Below are 21,025 nucleotides of genomic sequence, written 5' to 3'. Positions count from 1 at the left end.
TTAATTCCAAAATTTTGAACATTCCACGTACAATCAATCAATTTCAAGCTGCTATAATAATTTGGCAAAAAATTAGCTCAGAAAATTTGAATGCAATGTACATTTGATTGTAAGATTGGTTGTACAACTACCCTGCCAACATTTTTTGAATTTGGGGGCGCTTCTGAAAATCCCCGCTACGTCGAAAACAATCATATACGACATCAAAAACTCGTCGGAAAAGCGCCGTCACTATTGAGAAGTTGTACCACGCCAAGTTACTACGAAAAAGTTTCTCATCAGTGCAATACCAATAAGAACCTCTGCAAACTATCAGAAAAAGTGCATTTTAAGATCATTGTAGAAGAATCATTGTGGTCAAGTAAAACACGATTGTGTAGATGTTTATTGATTTGATTAAACATTTATAATTTCTCATAAATATAACATTTTTCGGTTTATCACATCACATTTAACATAATTTTTTGCATTAATAAAAGGATGATGTTGAGTTTTAAGTAGCAAGTTACATATTGCAGCGTCTATAAGCCAGTTTGTTTATTTTCGATGGAGGCAGCGTCCCTGGATAAATATTTGAAAAACGATCACTTTATTCTATTTGGAAAGTCGAAAATTGTTCACCATATTCCTTTCACAATTTTAAGCGTAATATCTCTGTTTTCAGAACTTTATTTTCGTTTTTATTTAAATAAAATATAACAAGCTGGTTGCGCTTGGCGTTTCACAAAAAATAAAATGGCTCTTCTAACAGTAGTGATGGCAAAATACTTTCATGTACATTTTGTACTTTTTGATATGCTTCCCCCATCACAGTTCGCGATGGTTGTGGTGACATTTACGAGTCTGTGGTAGCGATGAGGATGAAATGGAACTTTGAAATGCTGGCGGGGTAATCTCATTACCATTCGAATAATTTCAAATCGATTTTATAAGGTAAGTACTATGTTCGCTTTTCGAATTGAAATTTTCGCGGCTACTTAAAAAACAGTTCAATATAAAGCAGACAAATGAACTCAATTTATGCGCAGTTTTTTGTTCCTCTAAATTTCGGCAAGACATTATGGGAATATGTTTGTTTTCAGTTGTAATTTTGATTATTTCAGGAAAAGTAATCGCGAAAATAAAGTGATTTCAACTCGAAAACCGAACGTAGTACTCACCTATAATAGATAATTGTTCGCCGCCGAATGGACAAATTTATATCGGCTTAGTCGTCGATTTTTTACAAACACAGAAATTCCGCCCGGATAAATTGATAGTCGGGACGGCGCATTAATCGTGCATAGTGGCCCTTAAGGTCTGTATTAAGTTCGTGTTTCAGAAATGGAAGCCGAACTTGAAAGTATCTGTTTCTCTCTTTTGCGCTTTACAGACTATCAGTTATTCCGGACGACAGTGCTCATGTCGAACATATCCCATATATTGCGCACATTATAAGTTAAGTCCGAAGGCATAATCGATACTGCTGAATGTTTATGGAATCGATAACACATTTACCTATTATTTAGTCATCGCCGACAAGTCGTATCGATCCGACACACTGTAAGATTCTTTACAAACACCGACATTCCGTCCGGAATAACTGATAGTCTGTAAAGCGCATTTGAGATTGCAATTAAACAATAACAATTAAAGGATACGGCTTTTATTTGTAAAGGTTGGTATTAAGTTCGAGTTTAGCCGCTAAAAACGTAATTTTTTCACGATTACTTTTCTTTAATAATCCATTTTAAGGAATACAAACTCTGTGAAAATTTGCTTTGGGATTTTCCCCGTCAAGTTATAATAAAATTTGCAACAAATTTGTATAATTTCATGGATTTGTCTTACTGATTTAGTTTTCACTTTAGCGATTTTAGCGGCTAAACTCGAACTTAATATTCACCTTAAATCCTAAATGGCTAGGCGGGAATTATCCTTAAACATTCAGTTCAATAAGTTTTCTTTCCTTCAAATACCATAATAATCGTGAAAATGTTTGATTTTCAGCAGTGAAATACGAACATAGCACTGACCTTTAATCAAACAATTGTTCTTTGTCTTGCGAGTCAATATACAGTTTTGCTTTGTGTTTTTTATGTGAGTCGAAACCAGATTATTGAAAAAGAAGCCTCATGTAATTTTCCTTATCAAAAGTAGACATGCTTTTCTTGTGAATACTAAAATTTCGTTAAACATGCATCATCTAAACAAACATTTTATTGCCCATGAGACATATATTCGTATTTCAACTAAAGCCCGTATTTCTACTAAAAATTTCGCTCTCCATAAGATGTGCTGTTAATTTTGAAGCGTTGTGCAACAGCATTATCGATTTTGTTTTATATTTCTCATAAGAAATAAATGGGAAAACTTTATTTCTCCTGCATATAGGTAAGTACTATGTTCGGTTTTCGAGTTGAGAACCACTTTATTTTCACGATTACTTTTCCTTAAATAATCAAAATTATTAATGAAAAAAAAAAAACATATTCATATAAAGTCTTGCCGAAATCTTGAGGAAAAAGAAACTGCGCATACAATTGAGTTAATTTATCTGCTTCATATTGACCTGTTTTAATAAAGTAACCGCGAAAATTTCAATGCGAAAACCGAACATAGTACCTACCTTATGGAGGTATATATGTGAAAAAAGCGTTTTTAAGGCAAGTAAAAATTATTGCCGTGGTAACACTGTCACCTATCTTTTGATTTGGTAGTACTTTTACATAGTTGTATTGCGCGCGTATCTATTGCCAACGATACGATTTGTGCGTTGCCAACATATGACCAACGCGATGGTTGTGGTGACATTTACGAGTCTGTGGTAGCGATGAGGATGAAATGGAACTTTGAAATGCTGGCGGGGTAATCTCATTACCATTCGAATAATTTCAAATCGATTTTATAAGGTAAGTACTATGTTCGCTTTTCGAATTGAAATTTTCGCGGCTACTTAAAAAACAGTTCAATATAAAGCAGACAAATGAACTCAATTTATGCGCAGTTTTTTGTTCCTCTAAATTTCGGCAAGACATTATGGGAATATGTTTGTTTTCAGTTGTAATTTTGATTATTTCAGGAAAAGTAATCGCGAAAATAAAGTGATTTCAACTCGAAAACCGAACGTAGTACTCACCTATAATAGATAATTGTTCGCCGCCGAATGGACAAATTTATATCGGCTTAGTCGTCGATTTTTTACAAACACAGAAATTCCGCCCGGATAAATTGATAGTCGGGACGGCGCATTAATCGTGCATAGTGGCCCTTAAGGTCTGTATTAAGTTCGTGTTTCAGAAATGGAAGCCGAACTTGAAAGTATCTGTTTCTCTCTTTTGCGCTTTACAGACTATCAGTTATTCCGGACGACAGTGCTCATGTCGAACATATCCCATATATTGCGCACATTATAAGTTAAGTCCGAAGGCATAATCGATACTGCTGAATGTTTATGGAATCGATAACACATTTACCTATTATTTAGTCATCGCCGACAAGTCGTATCGATCCGACACACTGTAAGATTCTTTACAAACACCGACATTCCGTCCGGAATAACTGATAGTCTGTAAAGCGCATTTGAGATTGCAATTAAACAATAACAATTAAAGGATACGGCTTTTATTTGTAAAGGTTGGTATTAAGTTCGAGTTTAGCCGCTAAAAACGTAATTTTTTCACGATTACTTTTCTTTAATAATCCATTTTAAGGAATACAAACTCTGTGAAAATTTGCTTTGGGCTTTTCCCCGTCAAGTTATAATAAAATTTGCAACAAATTTGTATAATTTCATGGATTTTTCTTACTGATTTAGTTTTCACTTTAGCGATTTTAGCGGCTAAACTCGAACTTAATATTCACCTTAAATCCTAAATGGCTAGGCGGGAATTATCCTTAAACATTCAGTTCAATAAGTTTTCTTTCCTTCAAATACCATAATAATCGTGAAAATGTTTGATTTTCAGCAGTGAAATACGAACATAGCACTGACCTTTAATCAAACAATTGTTCTTTGTCTTGCGAGTCAATATACAGTTTTGCTTTCTGTTTTTTATGTGAGTCGAAACCAGATTATTGAAAAAGAAGCCTCATGTAATTTTCCTTATCAAAAGTAGACATGCTTTTCTTGTGAATACTAAAATTTCGTTAAACATGCATCATCTAAACAAACATTTTATTGCCCATGAGACATATATTCGTATTTCAACTAAAGCCCGTATTTATACTAAAAATTTCGCTCTCCATAAGATGTGCTGTTAATTTTGAAGCGTTGTGCAACAGCATTATCGATTTTGTTTTATATTTCTCATAAGAAATAAATGGGAAAACTTTATTTCTCCTGCATATAGGTAAGTACTATGTTCGGTTTTCGAGTTGAGAACCACTTTATTTTCACGATTACTTTTCCTTAAATAATCAAAATTATTAATGAAAAAAAAAACATATTCATATAAAGTCTTGCCGAAATCTTGAGGAAAAAGAAACTGCGCATACAATTGAGTTAATTTATCTGCTTCATATTGACCTGTTTTAATAAAGTAACCGCGAAAATTTCAATGCGAAAACCGAACATAGTACCTACCTTATGGAGGTATATATGTGAAAAAAGCGTTTTTAAGGCAAGTAAAAATTATTGCCGTGGTAACACTGTCACCTATCTTTTGATTTGGTAGTACTTTTACATAGTTGTATTGCGCGCGTATCTATTGCCAACGATACGATTTGTGCGTTGCCAACATATGACCAAATGAAACGGATAACGGAAATTAAGACTTCAAAATGGAATTGAATATGAATGAAAATGCCCAATACAATGTAGTTTTTTTTCTCTATAAAAACGAACTTAATTTTTAAAACTTGATTCTATTGGGAATAGAGTGTAGATATGGTAATCGCTGTTGGCAATGGCAGATAATAAACCAACCCTTCTTATGGTTACAGGTGGACATTGTTGGTTGTCATAGTGATCAGGAAAAGTAGATATAGTCACTGTATACTGCAGTGTTGGACTGAGTCCTTAGAATCTTGCAAATTTTATTTTTTAAAGAAATTAATTTACAATGGATATCCCCACTTCAGCCGATCAAAATATTTTACCCTTGATTAATTTTCAATCAGATGATTTGTTGGAAAAATTAAAATTTTTAAATTATGAAAAGAATCTATTGAGTGAATTGAAAATGAAACCATTGTCTAGATTTTATTTTGTGAAATCTACAAATCCGGGTGAACAATTCTATATGTTTACTTTAATATGTTGGTGGCTGTGTCAAAAATTGGGTAAAAATATGCAGAGACCTCAGGAATATGATGATCCAAATGATGTTATTGCTCGAATTGTTGCGATATTGGAAGAAATTGTAAGTCAGGCAATGGTCTCTTTCATTCTGGTTTAATTTTTCATCCCTTCCTTCAAAAGGATATCAATGTGGATTTTACACCCAACAAACTCATAAGAGGAGCTGGCCTAAATTGTATTTTCGTTCTCGACTCTTTGGCCACACAGGCCATAAAAGTCATGCAGTTTTCATGCCAACGTTTACATATAACCCAAGAGGATGAAATAGCCAATGACTATTTGGAGGATAATGCTGAAATTATATTGGAACGCATAGAGGATGAACAAAATGAGGCCATAAGTGATGATGATAATAGCGAAATGGATTTAAATCAGAATTCCTTGAGACAATGGGGTCAGCGTAAACGGACCCATCATCATCCCAATCAGAATCAATTGCTGGCGGATACGGATGGCAATAGTTTGCAGGTTACTGATAAACTTACCGACCAACAGACTTGGCGGTTGGAATTTGAGCAAGTAATGTCCAATTTGAAGGTGTATGTTCGAAGCGATGTGCGTGACTGGAGAGCTCATATGAATCAAATGGAAGCATTGAAAAATAGTATAACAGAGGTAATATGTGATTATTTTATTTTTTGTTTGTTGGCAAGAGGAAAGGATTCGTAGATCATTATATGCACTGCTAAGGAAAATGTTGTCGAGTGGAAATGAAATTTGCTAAAGAAAATACGTTGTACATGGTCTTATAGAGTTTGTATTTTCCTCCGTATGTATATCCAATGTGACATGCCTTAATGGGTACATAAGAAGGCAAGAAAATTTCAAAGTCGATAAAACAGGTGATATATGTGTATAGTGGAATTTTTTTGGGAGCAGTAATTAAAATATGGAAAAATGATCACAAGGAACATTTGGGAGAGTCATTGTAATTCTTTATTAGTAAGGAAGTTTAAAAACCACATCCTCAATATTGTCTAATAACTGTTTATATAATCTTCTCGATAAAAATGATTGCGACTGTCTTATCAGCGTGTCAATTAAATTCTTTATTAGTAACATTGGTAATTCCGCATCCTTGAATTATCGACCCTATAAAGGTGATCATCCAGTACACAGTTCGATAGAAAGTTTCCATTATTTGGTTATGGAAAACAATAGTTAACAAATTTATTCGCAGCCATGCTGTCTTATCATCATTTTCTTCCAATTCTTTTAAAACTTTTTGAACAGTTGTTCTCTAAGCTCGGCATGCAGCTCTAGCGAAATTCCGGTACCCATATGAAATCCATAGACACATTTGGTAGTGAAATTTTCCTTACAACGCTATTATCGATTGTCTAAACAGAAGCACCTGAGAAAACCGTGTTATCTGCCGACAACTGAAATGTTCTCAAGAGTTGCATATCAGGCTTTAAGCTCGACATGCAAATTTATTGGTTTTGAGAAACAATAGTTATAAATTAATCGGCAGTCATACAGTGTTATCAACATTCATTACAATTTCAATTCCCGAGAAAAAATTGAGAGATCTAATTTGATATAATTAGATATGCGTAGATCCGAAAAATGGTAAGATCTAATCATATTTAATTACTATGGAATTAGATCTGATCAGATCTCAAAATTGGCCTAGATCTAATGTCTTAGATGTAATTATATCTGTCCCTATATATTATTGGATCTGATGTTAGATCTGGTCATATATAGAATTATATACATTTATATCTAATTCTATCTCATCATATGTTGTTGTATCTGCTTATATCTAAAGGGGCCAATTTTGAGATCTAATCATATCTGATTAGATCCCTCAATTTTTACACGGGTTAAATACTTTTTGAAGCTCGTTTGCGACATCTAATGAAATTTATGCTACCCTTAAGAAATCAATAAACACTTTTGGTAGCGAAATTTTCTTTACGACGCTATTATCGATCTTCTAAATTTCCTCCCTGGAGCCCTGTATGCACCTCTAGCGGAAATTTCGCTTGCGTGCCAATTACACAGTATTGCAATGTATTTCTTATAAGAGCAAAATGTAAACAATCGATAATACCGTTTGCCTGAATTTTCGTTAGCAAATATATAGCAATCACGTTTGCCACATTTGGTAGAATTCTACCAAAAAAATGGTAGATTTTTTACTGCTCGGTAGATTGCTACAATTTTTAATCTTTTGGTAGATTTTGCATAAATTGAAATAAAATTTGGAAACAATTTTCTATAAAAATAAAATTTTGACAAAATATTCTATAGAAAAAAATTTAACAAAAAAAAAAAAAATAAAATATTGATAATTTTTTTTTTCTACAGAAATAAAATTTTGTCTACATTTTTTATAGAAATAAAATTTTGTTAAAAATTTCTATTAGAAACAAAATTTAAACAAAATTTTCTATTAGAAATAAAATTTAAACAAAATTTTCTATAGAAATAAAATTTTGACAACATTTGCTATAGAAATAAAATTTTGACAAAATTTTCCACAGAAATAAATTTTGACAAAATTTTCTATAGAAATAAAATTTTGTCAAAATTTTCTATTGAAATAAAATTTTGACAAAATTTTCTATAGAAATAAAATTTTGACAACATTTTCTATAGAAATAAAATTTTGACAAAATTTTCTATAAAAATAAAATTTTCTATAAAAATAAAATTTTGACAAAATTTTCTATAAAAATAAAATTTTGACAACATTTGCTATAGAAATAAAATTTTGACAAAATTTTCTATAGAAACAAATTTTTTCTAAATTTTCTATAGAAATAAAATTTTGTCAAAATTTTCTATAAAAATAAAATTTTGACAAAATTTTCTATAGAAATAAAGTTTTGTCAAAATTTTCTATAGAAATAAAATGTCCGCTACCCAAAAGATTCGAAAACTCCGCGAGATGTTAATATCGATTATTTATATTTCACTTCCGCAATTTAATGTAATATTTAGTTTTTTTTTTGAGATAACGATTTTAATAACTCATTAAAAAATAAAAATTTATTTTTCCCAACATATGTAGGCAACCGAAAATACCCAATTGGAATTGAAGAAACTTCACAATGAATTCACATTCTCCCTGGATAAAATCGAAAGTCGTGAAAAACACTTGAACAATGAATTGCATAATTTGATTACCCAATATAAGGATGTATCAATTGAGTTGTCCAACATTCAATATGCCCATAATCAGGTATTGGAAGAAACAGAACGTTCTGTGGAACAATTGAAAGCTGTGATAGCCGAAAATGATAATAAAAAGGCCGAAATGGAAAGAAGGGGTCAAATGATGTCGGATAGTAGTAAGTATCTAGCTGTATTTAAATATGTGAGAGGGTAGTGTGTAGTGTGGTCGATAACCAAGTCTAATATATTTATCACTTTCTTTCCATGGTAAAAAAAGTCATAAATAGGAGTCTTTATCCCCCGGAAAATTGCGGTTGTTTTTCATATTATTTTAGGACTTTGCTCCGAATCCTAGGCTTAATGGATGTGCATCTGTACTCATAAGAAATTCTTTATAAAGAGCGATTTTTTATGAGCTATGGGAAATTTAAAAATAAGCAAGAAATCTTAATTTGAATCGATAGTGTCAAATGGTCCAATTTTGACATATTCTTTGCAACATTTCGACCGGTATCTTAATAGTAACTGCTTCAATGGTGTCTTCCAATGCGTCAATTGAAGTGTCCTTAAATTGCACTATCTAGACGGTCAATTGACCGGTCCCGAACGTGAAATAAAATTGCCATCGAACTCGCCCCTCAACGTTACACGTGCTGTGTGGCATAAGTCACCATCTTTTTAAGGCCACATATTATGCAAGTTTGGGTATCATTCACAGTTACTTAACGATTCGCCAAAATGTGACCTTTTCTGGATGCATTGGTAGCTTTTACAATGAATCTAGCTGGTCTTTACACCAAAATCGATGGAAGAAACGCGCGATGAACTTTCTTGCGCCAGCTGTTTAAACGAGTGTTGCCAAAAATAAAATTAGCCCAACAAAACAGTCAAAGTCGATAACGTCGTGATTCCCAATTTTTATACCCTCCACCATAGGATGGGGGTATATTAACTTTGTCATTCTGTTTGTAACACATGGAAATATTGCTCTAAGACCCCATAAAGTATATATATTCTGGGTCGTGATGAAATTCTGAGTCGATCTGAGCATGTCCGTCCGTCCGTCCATCCGTCTGTTGAAATCACGCTAACTTCCGAACGAAACAAGCTATCGACTTGAAACTTGGCACAAGTAGTTGTTATCGATGTAGGTCAGATAGTATTGCAAATGGGCCATATCGGTCCACTTTTACGTATAGCCCCCATATAAACGGACCCCCAAATTTGGCTTTCGGAGCCTCTAAGAGAAGCAAATTTCATCCGATCCGGATGAAATTTGGTACATGATGTTAGTATATGGTCTCTAACAACCATGCAAAAATTGGTCCATATTGGTCCATAATTATATATAGCCCCCATATAAACCGATCCCCCGATTTGGCTTGCGGAGCCTCTAAGAGCAAATTTCATCCGATCCGGCTGAAATTTGGTACATGGTGTTAGTATATGGTCTCTAATGACCATGCAAAAATTGGTCCACATCGGTCCATAATTATATATAGCCCCCATACAAACCGATCACCAGATTTGACCTCCGGAGCCTCTTGGAAGACCAAAATTCATCTGATACAGTTGAAATTTGGTACGTGGTGTTAATATATGGCCTCAAACACACATGCACAAATAGGTCGAAATCGGTCCATAATTATATATAGCCCATATAAACCGATCCCCAGATTTGTCCTCCGGAGCCCTTGGAAGAGCAAAATTCATCCGATTCGGTTGAAATTTGGTACGTGATGTTAGTATATGGTATCCAACAACCATGCAGGAATTGGTTCATATCAGTCCATAATTATATATAGCCCCCATATAAAGCGATCCCCAGATTTAACCTCCGGTGCCTTTTGGAGAAGCAAAATTCATCCGATCTGGTTGAAATTTGGTACGTGGTGGTAGTATATGATATTTAATAACCTTGCCAAAAGTGGTCGATATCAGTCCATAATCATATATAGGCCCCATATAAACCGATCCCGATAAATAGATATTTGGTTTTGGAGCCTCTTGGAGGAGCAAATTTCATCCGAGTCAGTTGAAATTTGGTACATTGTGCTAGTATATGGCCGTTAACAATCATGCCTAACTAGGTCCATATCGGTGTATTGTTATATATAGCCCTCCCTTATCACAAAAAATTGGTCCATTTCAAGTTCATAATTGTATATAGCCCCCATATAAGCGTCCCCCATATTTCAATTCTGGCTCTCTACGTACCGTGCAAAAGTCCATATCGAGTCGTAATTTTTTGTAGACGTACCTATACATAACTTTTTGGTCTAATATATACCACGTATGGACTAACTCACAATTTAGAAACCGATGTTAAGAAGTTTTAAGATACCACAATCCAAGTAATTCGATTGTGAATGACTGTCTTTCGTAGAAGTTTCTACGCAATCCATGGTGGAGGGTACATAAGATTCGGCCTGGCCGAACTTACGGCCGTATATTGTTGTGTTATATAATAGTAAAACTAATATGCATTTCTTATGCGTAGAAAATTTTTCGTTAGAAGTGCTTCTAGAAATCCCCAGTTACCATGGAACACGTCGTTATCGGTATTTATATTTTCTGGCCAAGGAAATTTTCTATACAATGTATGGCCAGTTTTTTTCCAGATCCCGTGAAGTGATTGTTTACATTTTTCAATACGAAATGCAAAACTGAATTATAGACATGTTGTGTAACGTTGTTATCGACTTTTACATTTTCTGACCATGGACATTTTCTATACAATATAGGTCAGTTTTTCCAGATTCAGTGAACCGATTTTATCGATTGTTTTATTTTTTTCAAAAAGAAATGCATAGCAAAACTGAATTATAGGCATGTAATCAGAATTTTTTGCCTATTTGACACCGAGAAAAAAATTTCCCTATAAAATTCAAAAATACACTAAAGCATTTTAGGACACCTACAAATTGCAATATATATATATATATATATATATATATATATATATATATATATATATATATATATATATATATATATATATATATATATATATATATATATATATATATATATATATATATATATATATATATATATATATATATATATATATATATATATATATATATATATATATATATATATATATATATATATATATATATATATATATATATATATATATATATATATATATATATATATATATATATATATATATATATATATATATATATATATATATATATATATATATTGCAATTTGTAGGTGTCCTAAAATGCTTTAGTGTATTTTTGAATTTTATATATTGGACTATTGGACAATGTAACATTTCTGTTTACTTATGTATATCATAACTTAAATTTTCTATTTTTTTCAGGTTTCGTAATGACTATCAAAAAAGCAGTTGCCAAACTTAAAGATGATGTGGCCCATTTAAATTTGGAGGTCTCATTATTGGTAAATGGTATTGATCGTGAAATATTGAAAAGAACCGGACCATCAGTAGAAATAGAGAAATTCTAAGAAATCCCAACCCTCAAACCATTAGCCACAGCAGAAAAGCATACACTCCAATTCATGAATATCGAATCGGGACAATGGTGGTTACTCAAACACACACACTTTCTTATCACCCACTATCACCACTTGTTAAATATCATTTACATGCCTTGTGACAATTTACGCCCTTGGTACATTTCCCACACCCAAAAAAAAAAAGAACAATTCAGATTAATTATCATATCAGAATTGTAGAAAAAATAAAAAAAAACAGAACATAGAGTGAGAATGACTCTTTGTTATGGTACCGATGATGTCTTGCATGGAAATACCACACAGATCATCTTTATATGGGAACGCGTTTTTTTCGGAGATCTGGTGATACTTCTGCATTACCACCTCTTTGGAAATATTATTGCCATACAATGTTTGGAACTTTGTCATGATTGTGTTAATGATGTTGGTGTGATCTTGATCCAATAAGAAAAAAAGCCCAAATGAAGACCACACAATGCGATTGCATTGCCATGTAGGATGATGTTGATCATGATTTTACACTATCTTCAAGAGGAAAAAGATGAGAGCCGCTTGACCAAACAAAGTCTATCTCCTTAGATTAGTGAATCCAAAGGCAAATTAAACGAAAACCAAACAGCCACTTGATCTTTGTAGATCTTATTAAACCCAAGAAATCTCATCATTTGGCAAAGGGCTCACAGACAAGCAGAGCAGGCGTTGCCAATGCACAATGGGATGAAAATGGCCTTCAGAAAATTTCTGGGAGATTTTCATAGAAATTGGGCTATTATAAATGGCGTTTGATGTAGATCAAATCAACTGATAGTGGAGAATTATATTTTTATTTGTATTTGTAATTAAATTTAAGATATTTTTTAATTAACTTTAGGTCCTTTTTATTAACTAATAAAGTAAAAAAAAATATATTTTTTTAAATTAAAATTTTAATTTTATTAAAAAAAAGTACACAGAAAAAACGGGTGTTGTAAAACTGCAACTAAAATGAACTAATATTTTTTCTGCAAAACGTTTATTTTATTTTAGTTTATTTTTAAAATTTTGTAAGATTTTTTCCTTAGTCCAAGTATGTCTCAAAAATTTTATGAATTAAATGGCAGTAAAATGAACTAATATTTTTTCTGCAAAACGTTTATTTTATTTTAGTTTATTTTTAAAATTTTGTAAGATTTTTTCCTTAGTCCAAGTATGTCTCAAAAATTTTATGAATTAAATGGCAGTAAAATTTCAATGACAGACAAATTTCCAGTTCAATTCTAGGTTAGGTTAGGTGGCAGCCCGATTTATAAGGCTCACTTACTCGTGGTCCATTGTAATACCACATTGGTGAACTTCTCTCTTAACTCTCTTCAATTCTAACTAAAACAGAAGAAGTTGTTCGTATTAGAGGTCTGCACAATTCCATTTGTAAATGAAGAGTACACGTGTACTTGCTACATGAGTACATCTATTTGAGAGAGTCGCAAAACAATTGGTACACATTTTGATGAACACCAAAAGCCACGAGTAACTTCTTGTTGCTACTCTGATGTCTTCACTACCAACAAACACATATTCCTCTTTCTCTCTTATTGAAGTGTACTCAGAGTGATCACGTCGAGTATGTTGCGAGAACAAAACTTCATAGAGTACTCCATGTACCACGTGCAGTTTCAGAAATACAAAAAAAGTAACTCTCCATAATATATGTTTTCGGTTTGTTATAAAGAACGGCAAATGTTAAGGTAAGTGTGAGACATACATAAATATATGATATATGTGACATAAATACATATCTATGATTAATAACAATGGAAAATTTTGCTTCGTACATAACTGAGAAATACTTGTGGTACAACGTGAAGTGAAGAGAATCCATGTTGTACTTTTTCTCAGGTACTTGCATTTTTATTGCTCCTTTTTTTCGGAATACATATTGTTTCGGATAAGTACTTGGTGGTATTTGACAAGCAAGTGTTCTCCTCACTTCTCTACTTGCGCTCTGAGAGAAAGACATTGTATGTACTATATTCGACAGCGAATTGCATACATGTAATGAAAAGTTATTCGATGCAGACCTCTAGTTCGTATACTTCTCACAAATAGTAACAGGTTGGCTGATAAGTCCCCGGTCTGACACATAGATGGCGTCGCTAGTATTAAATGCATATTATTTTTATATAGTACCAACCTTCAAATGATTCGTGTCAAAATTTGACGTCTGTAAGTCAATTAGTTTGTGAGATAGAGCGTCTTTTGTGAAGCAACTTTTGTTATTGTGAAAAATATGGAAAAAAAGGAATTTCGTGTTTTGATAAAATATTGTTTTCTGAAGGGAAAAAATACGGTGGAAGCAAAAACTTGGCTTGATAATGAGTTTCCGGACTCTGTCCCAGGGAAACCAACAATAATTGATTGGTATGCAAAATTCAAGCGTGGTGAAATAAGCACGGAGGACGGTGAACGCAGTGGACACCCGAAAGAGGTGGTTACCGACGAAAACATCAAAAAAATCCACAAAATGATTTTGAATGACCGTAAAATGAAGTTGATCGAGATAGCAGAGGCCTTAAAGATATCAAAGGAACGTGTTGGTCATATCATTCATCAATATTTGGATATACGGAAGTTCTGTGCAAAATGGGTGCTCACATTTGACCAAAAACAACAACGTATTGATGATTCTGAGCGGTGTTTGCAACTGTTAACTCGTAATACACCCGAGTTTTTCCGCCGATATGTGACAATGGATGAAACATGGCTCCATCACTACACCCCTGAGTCCAATCGACAGTCGGCTGAGTGGATAGCGACCGGTGAACCGTCTCCGAAGCGTAGAAAGACTCAAAAGTCTGCTGGGAAAGTAATGGCCTCTGTTTTTTGGGATGCGCATGGAATAATTTTTATCGATTATCTTGAGAAGGGAAAACCCATCAACAGTGACTATTATATATATAATCGCGGCAAAACGGCCCCATATGAAGAAGAAAAAGTGTCATTGGGAATAATGGCAAAAATTCATGAATTGGGCTTCGAATTGCTTCCCCACCCACCGTATTCTCCAAATCTGGCCCCCAGCGACTTTTTCTTGTTCTCAGACCTCAAAAGGATGCTCGCCGGGAAAAAATTTGGCTGCAATGAAGAGGTGATCGCCGAAACTGAGGCCTATTTTGAGGCAAAACCGAAGTACTAAAAAGGTATCAAAAAATTGGAAGGTCGTTATAATCGTTGTATCGCTCTTGAAGGGAACTATGTTGAATAATAAAAACGAATTTTGATAAAAAATGTGTTTTTCTTTGTTAGACCGGGGACTTATCAGCCAACCTGTTATGTATGAACTACAGCGTGGTTAAAATGGGAATGATCTGGCGCCTAAGATTTTTTCTTTATTTTTATACCCTGCGCCACACTGTGGAACAGGGTATTATAACCCAGCAAAAAAATTTGGAAGTTCTTCTCAAGACACAACTTTAAAAGAACTTCCAAAAATGGTCTCCCAACGATGTTCTTTATTTTAACTGCACATGAAGTTCATTTGAGTCCATTTCTTTATAACTCGCTTTTTTCATATTTTTAATGGTAATTAATTTTTTTTCGTGTGTTTCAAACAGATTAAAAACAGATTAAGAATTAATAAAATGATACAAATTATTTAAATTTAGCCGAAAAAAATGCTAATCCTTTGTAGAAAAATTTCGAATTTTTGAAAATATTTGATCACAAAAGTTCCAGACAAGCGTTATGCATTAAAAATCATAAAAAATTTTAAAAATTATTTATTTGTCAAAATATCACAAAATTTCTTAATTCACATCCAAAACACTGATTAGCCTCACACCTTAAGAAGTGATGCAAACTCAATGCAGCGGCTGTTGAAATGGTGGACATCCGTCCTATGACAAGCCCATGTTAAATTCATCGCTTCTGCGTCAATTTGGCACCACTTCCGGATCCACAAAGAACATTTTCACTACTTTTTTGGCGACGCTTTTTTTGCTGGGAAGTTAGTGCATATGTTTGCAACACCCAGAAGGAGACGAGATAGGCACATGGTGTCTTTGGCAATAATGCTCAGGGTGGGTCCCTGAGTCGATCTAGCCATGTCCGTCCGTCCGTCCGTCTGTCTGTGAACACATTTTTGTGATCAAAGTCTAGGTCGCAGTTTTAGTCCAATCGACTTCATTTGGCATAAGTTTCTGTTTTGGGTCAGAATAGAACCCTATTGATTTGTGAAGAAATCGGTTCAGATTTAGATATTGCTTCCATATATATCTTTCGCCCGATATGCACTTATATGGACCCAGAACCCAGAGTTTTACCCTGATTTGCTTGAAATTTTACACAAAAAGAACAATTAGTACTATATTCAAGTATGCCAAATTTGATTGAAATCGTTTCAGATTTAGATATGGCTCCCATATATATCTTTCGCCCGATATGGACTCAGAAGCCAGAGTTTAAGCCCAATTTGGTTGAAATTTTGCACTAGGAGTACAATTAGTAGTGCAGTTAAGTGTGCTAAATTTTATTGAAATCGGTTCAGATTTAGATATAGCTCCAATATATATCTTTTGCCCGATATGGACTGATATGTCCCCAGAAGCCAGATTTTTACTGTAATTTGCTTGAAATTTTGCACAAGGAGAACAATTAGTACTATAGTCAAATGTGCCCAATTTGATTGAAATCGGTTCAGATTTAGATATAGCTCCCATATATATCTTTCGTCCGATATGGACTTATATGGCCCCAGAAGCCAGACTTTAAGTCCAATTTGGTTGAAATTTTGCACTAGGAGTACAATTAGTAGTGCAGTCAAGTGTGCTAAATTTTATTGAAATCGGTTCAGATTTAGATATAGCTCACATATATATCTTTTGCCCGATATGGTCTGATATGGCCCCAGAAGCCAGATTTTTACTCTAATTTGCTTGAAATTTTACACAAAGAGAACAATTAGTACTATAGTCAAGTGTGCCGAATTTGATTGAAATCGGTTCAGATTTAGATATAGCTCCCATATATATCTTTCGCCCGATATGGACTTATATGGCCCCAGAAGCCAGAGTTTAAGCCCAATTTGGTTGAAATTTTGCACTAGGAGTACAATTAGTAGTGTAGTCAAGTGTGCTAAATTTTATTGAAATCGGTTCAGATTTAGATATAGCTCCCATATATATCTTTCGCCCGATTTTCCGTCATATGACCACATAGTTCAAAGTTGTAATTCGATTTACAACTAAGTATGCATGCCAAATTTGATTGAAATCGGTTGAGATTTCGATATAGCTTCCATATAAAGGCTGGTTAAATTGTAAGGGCCGTTGTTGAGTGTGAAGCACACCTAAACGCCAAGTTTTTTTCCGAATTTTATTTAACATTTCTCTATTTCAGACTTACTCAATTTGAACCATGGAAAGATACACAATCTAACAACGTGTTAAAGTTATCCACACTTATTATTATGTGGATGATCAATTTTCGAAGAAAATCATCTTCAGTGATGAGGCACATTTTCACCTCAGTGGATTCGTCAATAAACAGAATTGCCGCATTTGGGCGAATGAGAATCCAAGAGTGATTGTCGAAAAACCAATGCACCCACAAAGAGTGACTGTTTGGTGCGGTTTATGGGATGACGGCATCATCGGGCCGTATTTTTTCCAAAATGAGGCCGGTCAGGCAGTTACTGTGAATGGTGTTCGCTATCGTGAGATGATAACGAACTTTTTATGGCCCGAATTGGAAGATATGGATGTGGACCAGGGATGATAAATGATGTTGACGAAAAAGTACTAAAAATATATTAAAAAAGTACTTTTCGAATCCAAAAGGTACTAAAATTACATAATATCAAATTTGGACAATTTGTTTTAGATTTTCTAAAAAAAATCTTATTTTACAAAATTTTATTTCTTTAGAAATTTTTAAAAATTTTATTCGTATAGAAAATTTTGACAAAATTTTATTTCTATACAAAATTTTGACAAAATGTTATTTCTATAGAAAATTTTGTCAAAATATTATTAGGTGTTATTTTTGATTTCAGGTTAAACCGGCTCAGGGGCCAGCACTAAGCATTATAGCTAAAGACACCATGTGTGTATTTCGTCTCCTTCTGGGCGTTTCAAATATATACACTATCTTATAATACTCTGTCCCTCAGTGAGGCGAAAAAAACTCACATTTCAAGTTTCACATTTGCGGACGAATGTGGTATTCCTTTTAAAAATGTTGACATCCTGTAATAAAAACTAAAATATCCTCATTTTGGAATATATTTATTTCTTCAATGTCCGCTATTTATAATTTTTAGAGTTGAGTTGATATCTGAGAAACGTTCACATTTAGGGCAGAATAACTCTATATAGAGTAATTGTGATGAAAAAGTACCAAATGGCTCGCGGTCGTGCCACGGTGTTTTTGGCAGTCGAAATGTACCAAAAAAAGCACAAAAGTGTCAACTTTATCAACCCTGATGTGGACGATATGTGGTTTCAGCAGGACGGTGCCACTTGCCACACAGCTAACGAAACAATGACTCTTTTGCGCAACAAATTCAATGGCCGTGTTATCTCACGTAATGGCGATGTCAATTGGCCGCCAAGATCATGTGATTTGACACCATTGGACTTTTTTCATTTGGGTTATTTGAAAGAAAAGGTGTACGTCGATAAGCCAGCAACAATTCAAGTGCTAAAGGATGAGATAATTCGGCACATTAACGGCATAGAACCTCCATTGTGCCTCAGCGTCATCGAAAATTTGGACCATCGGATGAAGGTGTGCCACCGAGGTCGCGGCGCCCATTTGGCTGATATTTTGTTCCATACATAATTGAGTAATACCAATATATCATAATAAAATAAGATTACAATAATTTCCTAAATAGTTTGTGTTTTATTCAAAATCAACATCGTCCCTTGAAATTTAAACCACCCTTATATGTACGCCAGAGTTGGGGAAATGTGGTACTATGTCTCATATTTTAGACCCAATATCAATGGGAGTTTCCTCCATTTGACTCGATAGTTTCCACAGAGAATATATTTAATATGATATTTAAGTGTGTCATCTTGATCTAATTTGTTCAGATTTCAGATGAAGCCTACATATATTTTTTTCCGGTTTATACAAATATGGCCAAAACCCCTTTCCTTACATGTTTTAGTTCATTTTTGCTTTTCGAAAAAGATGCATTTCGTAAATGGTAGTTAAAAATCCCAAAAATGTCGGAACATATTCGTTAATTTAATGAATCTCAAAATTTGGAATACAATTTAGTTCAATTTTTGGACGAGATAGTTCATTTTTCCCATAATGTAGTATACTTTTTTTCTGTGTAAGCTTATCTCTATACGGGTATGGTTCCACTCGGCAAATATTCGGCCAAAATGAGTGTCAAATTTATTAGGCATAAATAATTATTTTCAATTGTTTAAGGGAGTTTCGTAGTTTGAAGGACAAAATTGGAATTCAAAATTGCAAAAGTGATTTTAGCACCATAAGAAGTTGAAGATAGGGGCATTTGTGGTAAAATTTAAAAATTTTAAGAAATTCTGAACTATTTTGTGGGAAATATGAATCGTTATGTTCCATTTGTATACCCTCCACCATAGGGTGGGGATATACTAACTTTGTCATTCCATTTGTTAAAAATCGAAGAATTGTATTTATATTCTGGATCGTGGTAAAACTCTGATTCGATATACACAGAAAAAATATCATCAAAATATTTTCAATTAAAAAAATGATTGAATTTGAAAAATGTTTCAATTGATTTTTTTTATTTATTTATCAAAATGTTATAATATTTAATTATCTAAGAAAATTGGCCTCAGGGATATATGACATTTTAGAGGCTCGTTGATCACAGAAAAAAAATTTCACCAACATTTTTCCCATTTAATATTTTAATTAAGTTAAAATAAAAAAATATTTTCTTTATTTATTGAAAATTATTTTTTAAAATTAAATTTAAACGTTTTGTTAAATATCTTCCCATTATGCCGAAGGAGTAAACAATGTCATCATTATAGACCATTGTCATTGCCACCACCAGCACCACAATCATCGCCATCATCATCACCATCATTTACTAATGGAGTTGTTATTTAAGAAATGTAAACAAATATTTTATTTTATTTGTCTGCTATTTAATAAAGACAGAGTCCAAAAGAAAATGACGACCAAGACGACAATATTATCCCATTATCAAAAGAAACAAAAACTAAACAAGAAGAAGAATAGACAAATGGTGGAGGTCCATAGCATGGATTCACAACTCTCACGCTATCACCATTATCTGGCATCACACTTGCGATGCACTCTGATGCGATGCAGTTAGTTCCTTGATGTTGGGCTATTATAGGCTGCATATGCCTGGCGGCTAAAAGGTCTTGTCATTGATAATTGGAATATCAAGATTATCATCAGCCACACACTAACCTCTTGCTATATGGTGATAATAGGGTATATAGGGCATTTTTACCACCAAGGAAGTATGTAATTATTTACTGATTGATTATCCCTTTATCTGCAGGTTTATTTGCTCATTCCATTTAAGATGTTCAATTAGGAAAACACTTTATCATATCGAGGGCCGGAATTGGTTTAGGGTTTAAGACAACATATATGGTTAAACACATTAATTTGGGGTTTTATTATCCTGACAATGATAGGTAGGTATGAGCTAAAGGTGTTTGTGTGTTTGGTGGGATATGAAACACATATTATTTACCATTGTACAACAATTTAAACATTACAAGAAATTAATATATTTTCCAAGATTATCTCGGAGCATAGTTAATAAAATAAAATATTTATAATTATAATGCATTCCCCCATGATCCGATATTCCGATTCGGAAAAAGCAAGAATTTAGTTTTCCAAAAACGAAAAAATGAAAGAGAATAATATTGCCAAAATTAAAGTTTATATGTTTTAGGGTAACAAATTTTTTCGATTTAAAATTTCGAATTACAATTCGGGGGATAAGCTAGATATAAAACAATTGGGAATTGAACTCATCACCCTTTGTATGCAAGACAGATATGGTAACCATTCAACCCTATTTGTTTCCAACATCGGGGGATTATAATTTTACCCAGCAAATTTGTTTAATCTATTTTCTGGGTGAA

General features: G+C 33.3%; 1 protein-coding gene across 1 annotated transcript; it reads left to right on the top strand.

The window, feature by feature from the left end:
* The first annotated feature begins 4,934 nt into the window (after positions 1-4,934).
* Positions 4,935-12,792, top strand: IFT57 (intraflagellar transport 57). Its single transcript, XM_075297472.1, has 4 exons — positions 4,935-5,342; positions 5,402-5,896; positions 8,304-8,583; positions 11,749-12,792. Exons 1-4 carry the CDS (start codon positions 5,043-5,045, stop codon positions 11,892-11,894), a joined length of 1,221 nt encoding a protein of 406 aa, XP_075153587.1. The 5' UTR covers positions 4,935-5,042; the 3' UTR covers positions 11,895-12,792.
* Positions 12,793-21,025: the final 8,233 nt, after the last annotated feature.

Source organism: Haematobia irritans, chromosome 2 (assembly GCF_050003625.1).
Source record: "Haematobia irritans isolate KBUSLIRL chromosome 2, ASM5000362v1, whole genome shotgun sequence".
NCBI classification, from domain to species: Eukaryota; Metazoa; Arthropoda; class Insecta; order Diptera; family Muscidae; genus Haematobia; species Haematobia irritans.
Note: the sequence above shows the minus strand (reverse complement) of the source record. Positions and strands in the feature narration are given on the sequence as shown.

What these genes read in the sequence shown, in the direction of transcription:
- IFT57 (XM_075297472.1), top strand. Translation starts at nt 5,043, where the DNA reads ATGGATATCCCCACTTCAGCCGATCAAAATATTTTACCCTTGATTAAT. An exon ending in TTGCGATATTGGAAGAAATT is followed by an intron (nt 5,343 to 5,401) that starts GTAAGTCAGGCA and finishes TTCCTTCAAAAG; the next exon opens with GATATCAATGTGGATTTTAC. An exon ending in TGAAAAATAGTATAACAGAG is followed by an intron (nt 5,897 to 8,303) that starts GTAATATGTGAT and finishes CAACATATGTAG; the next exon opens with GCAACCGAAAATACCCAATT.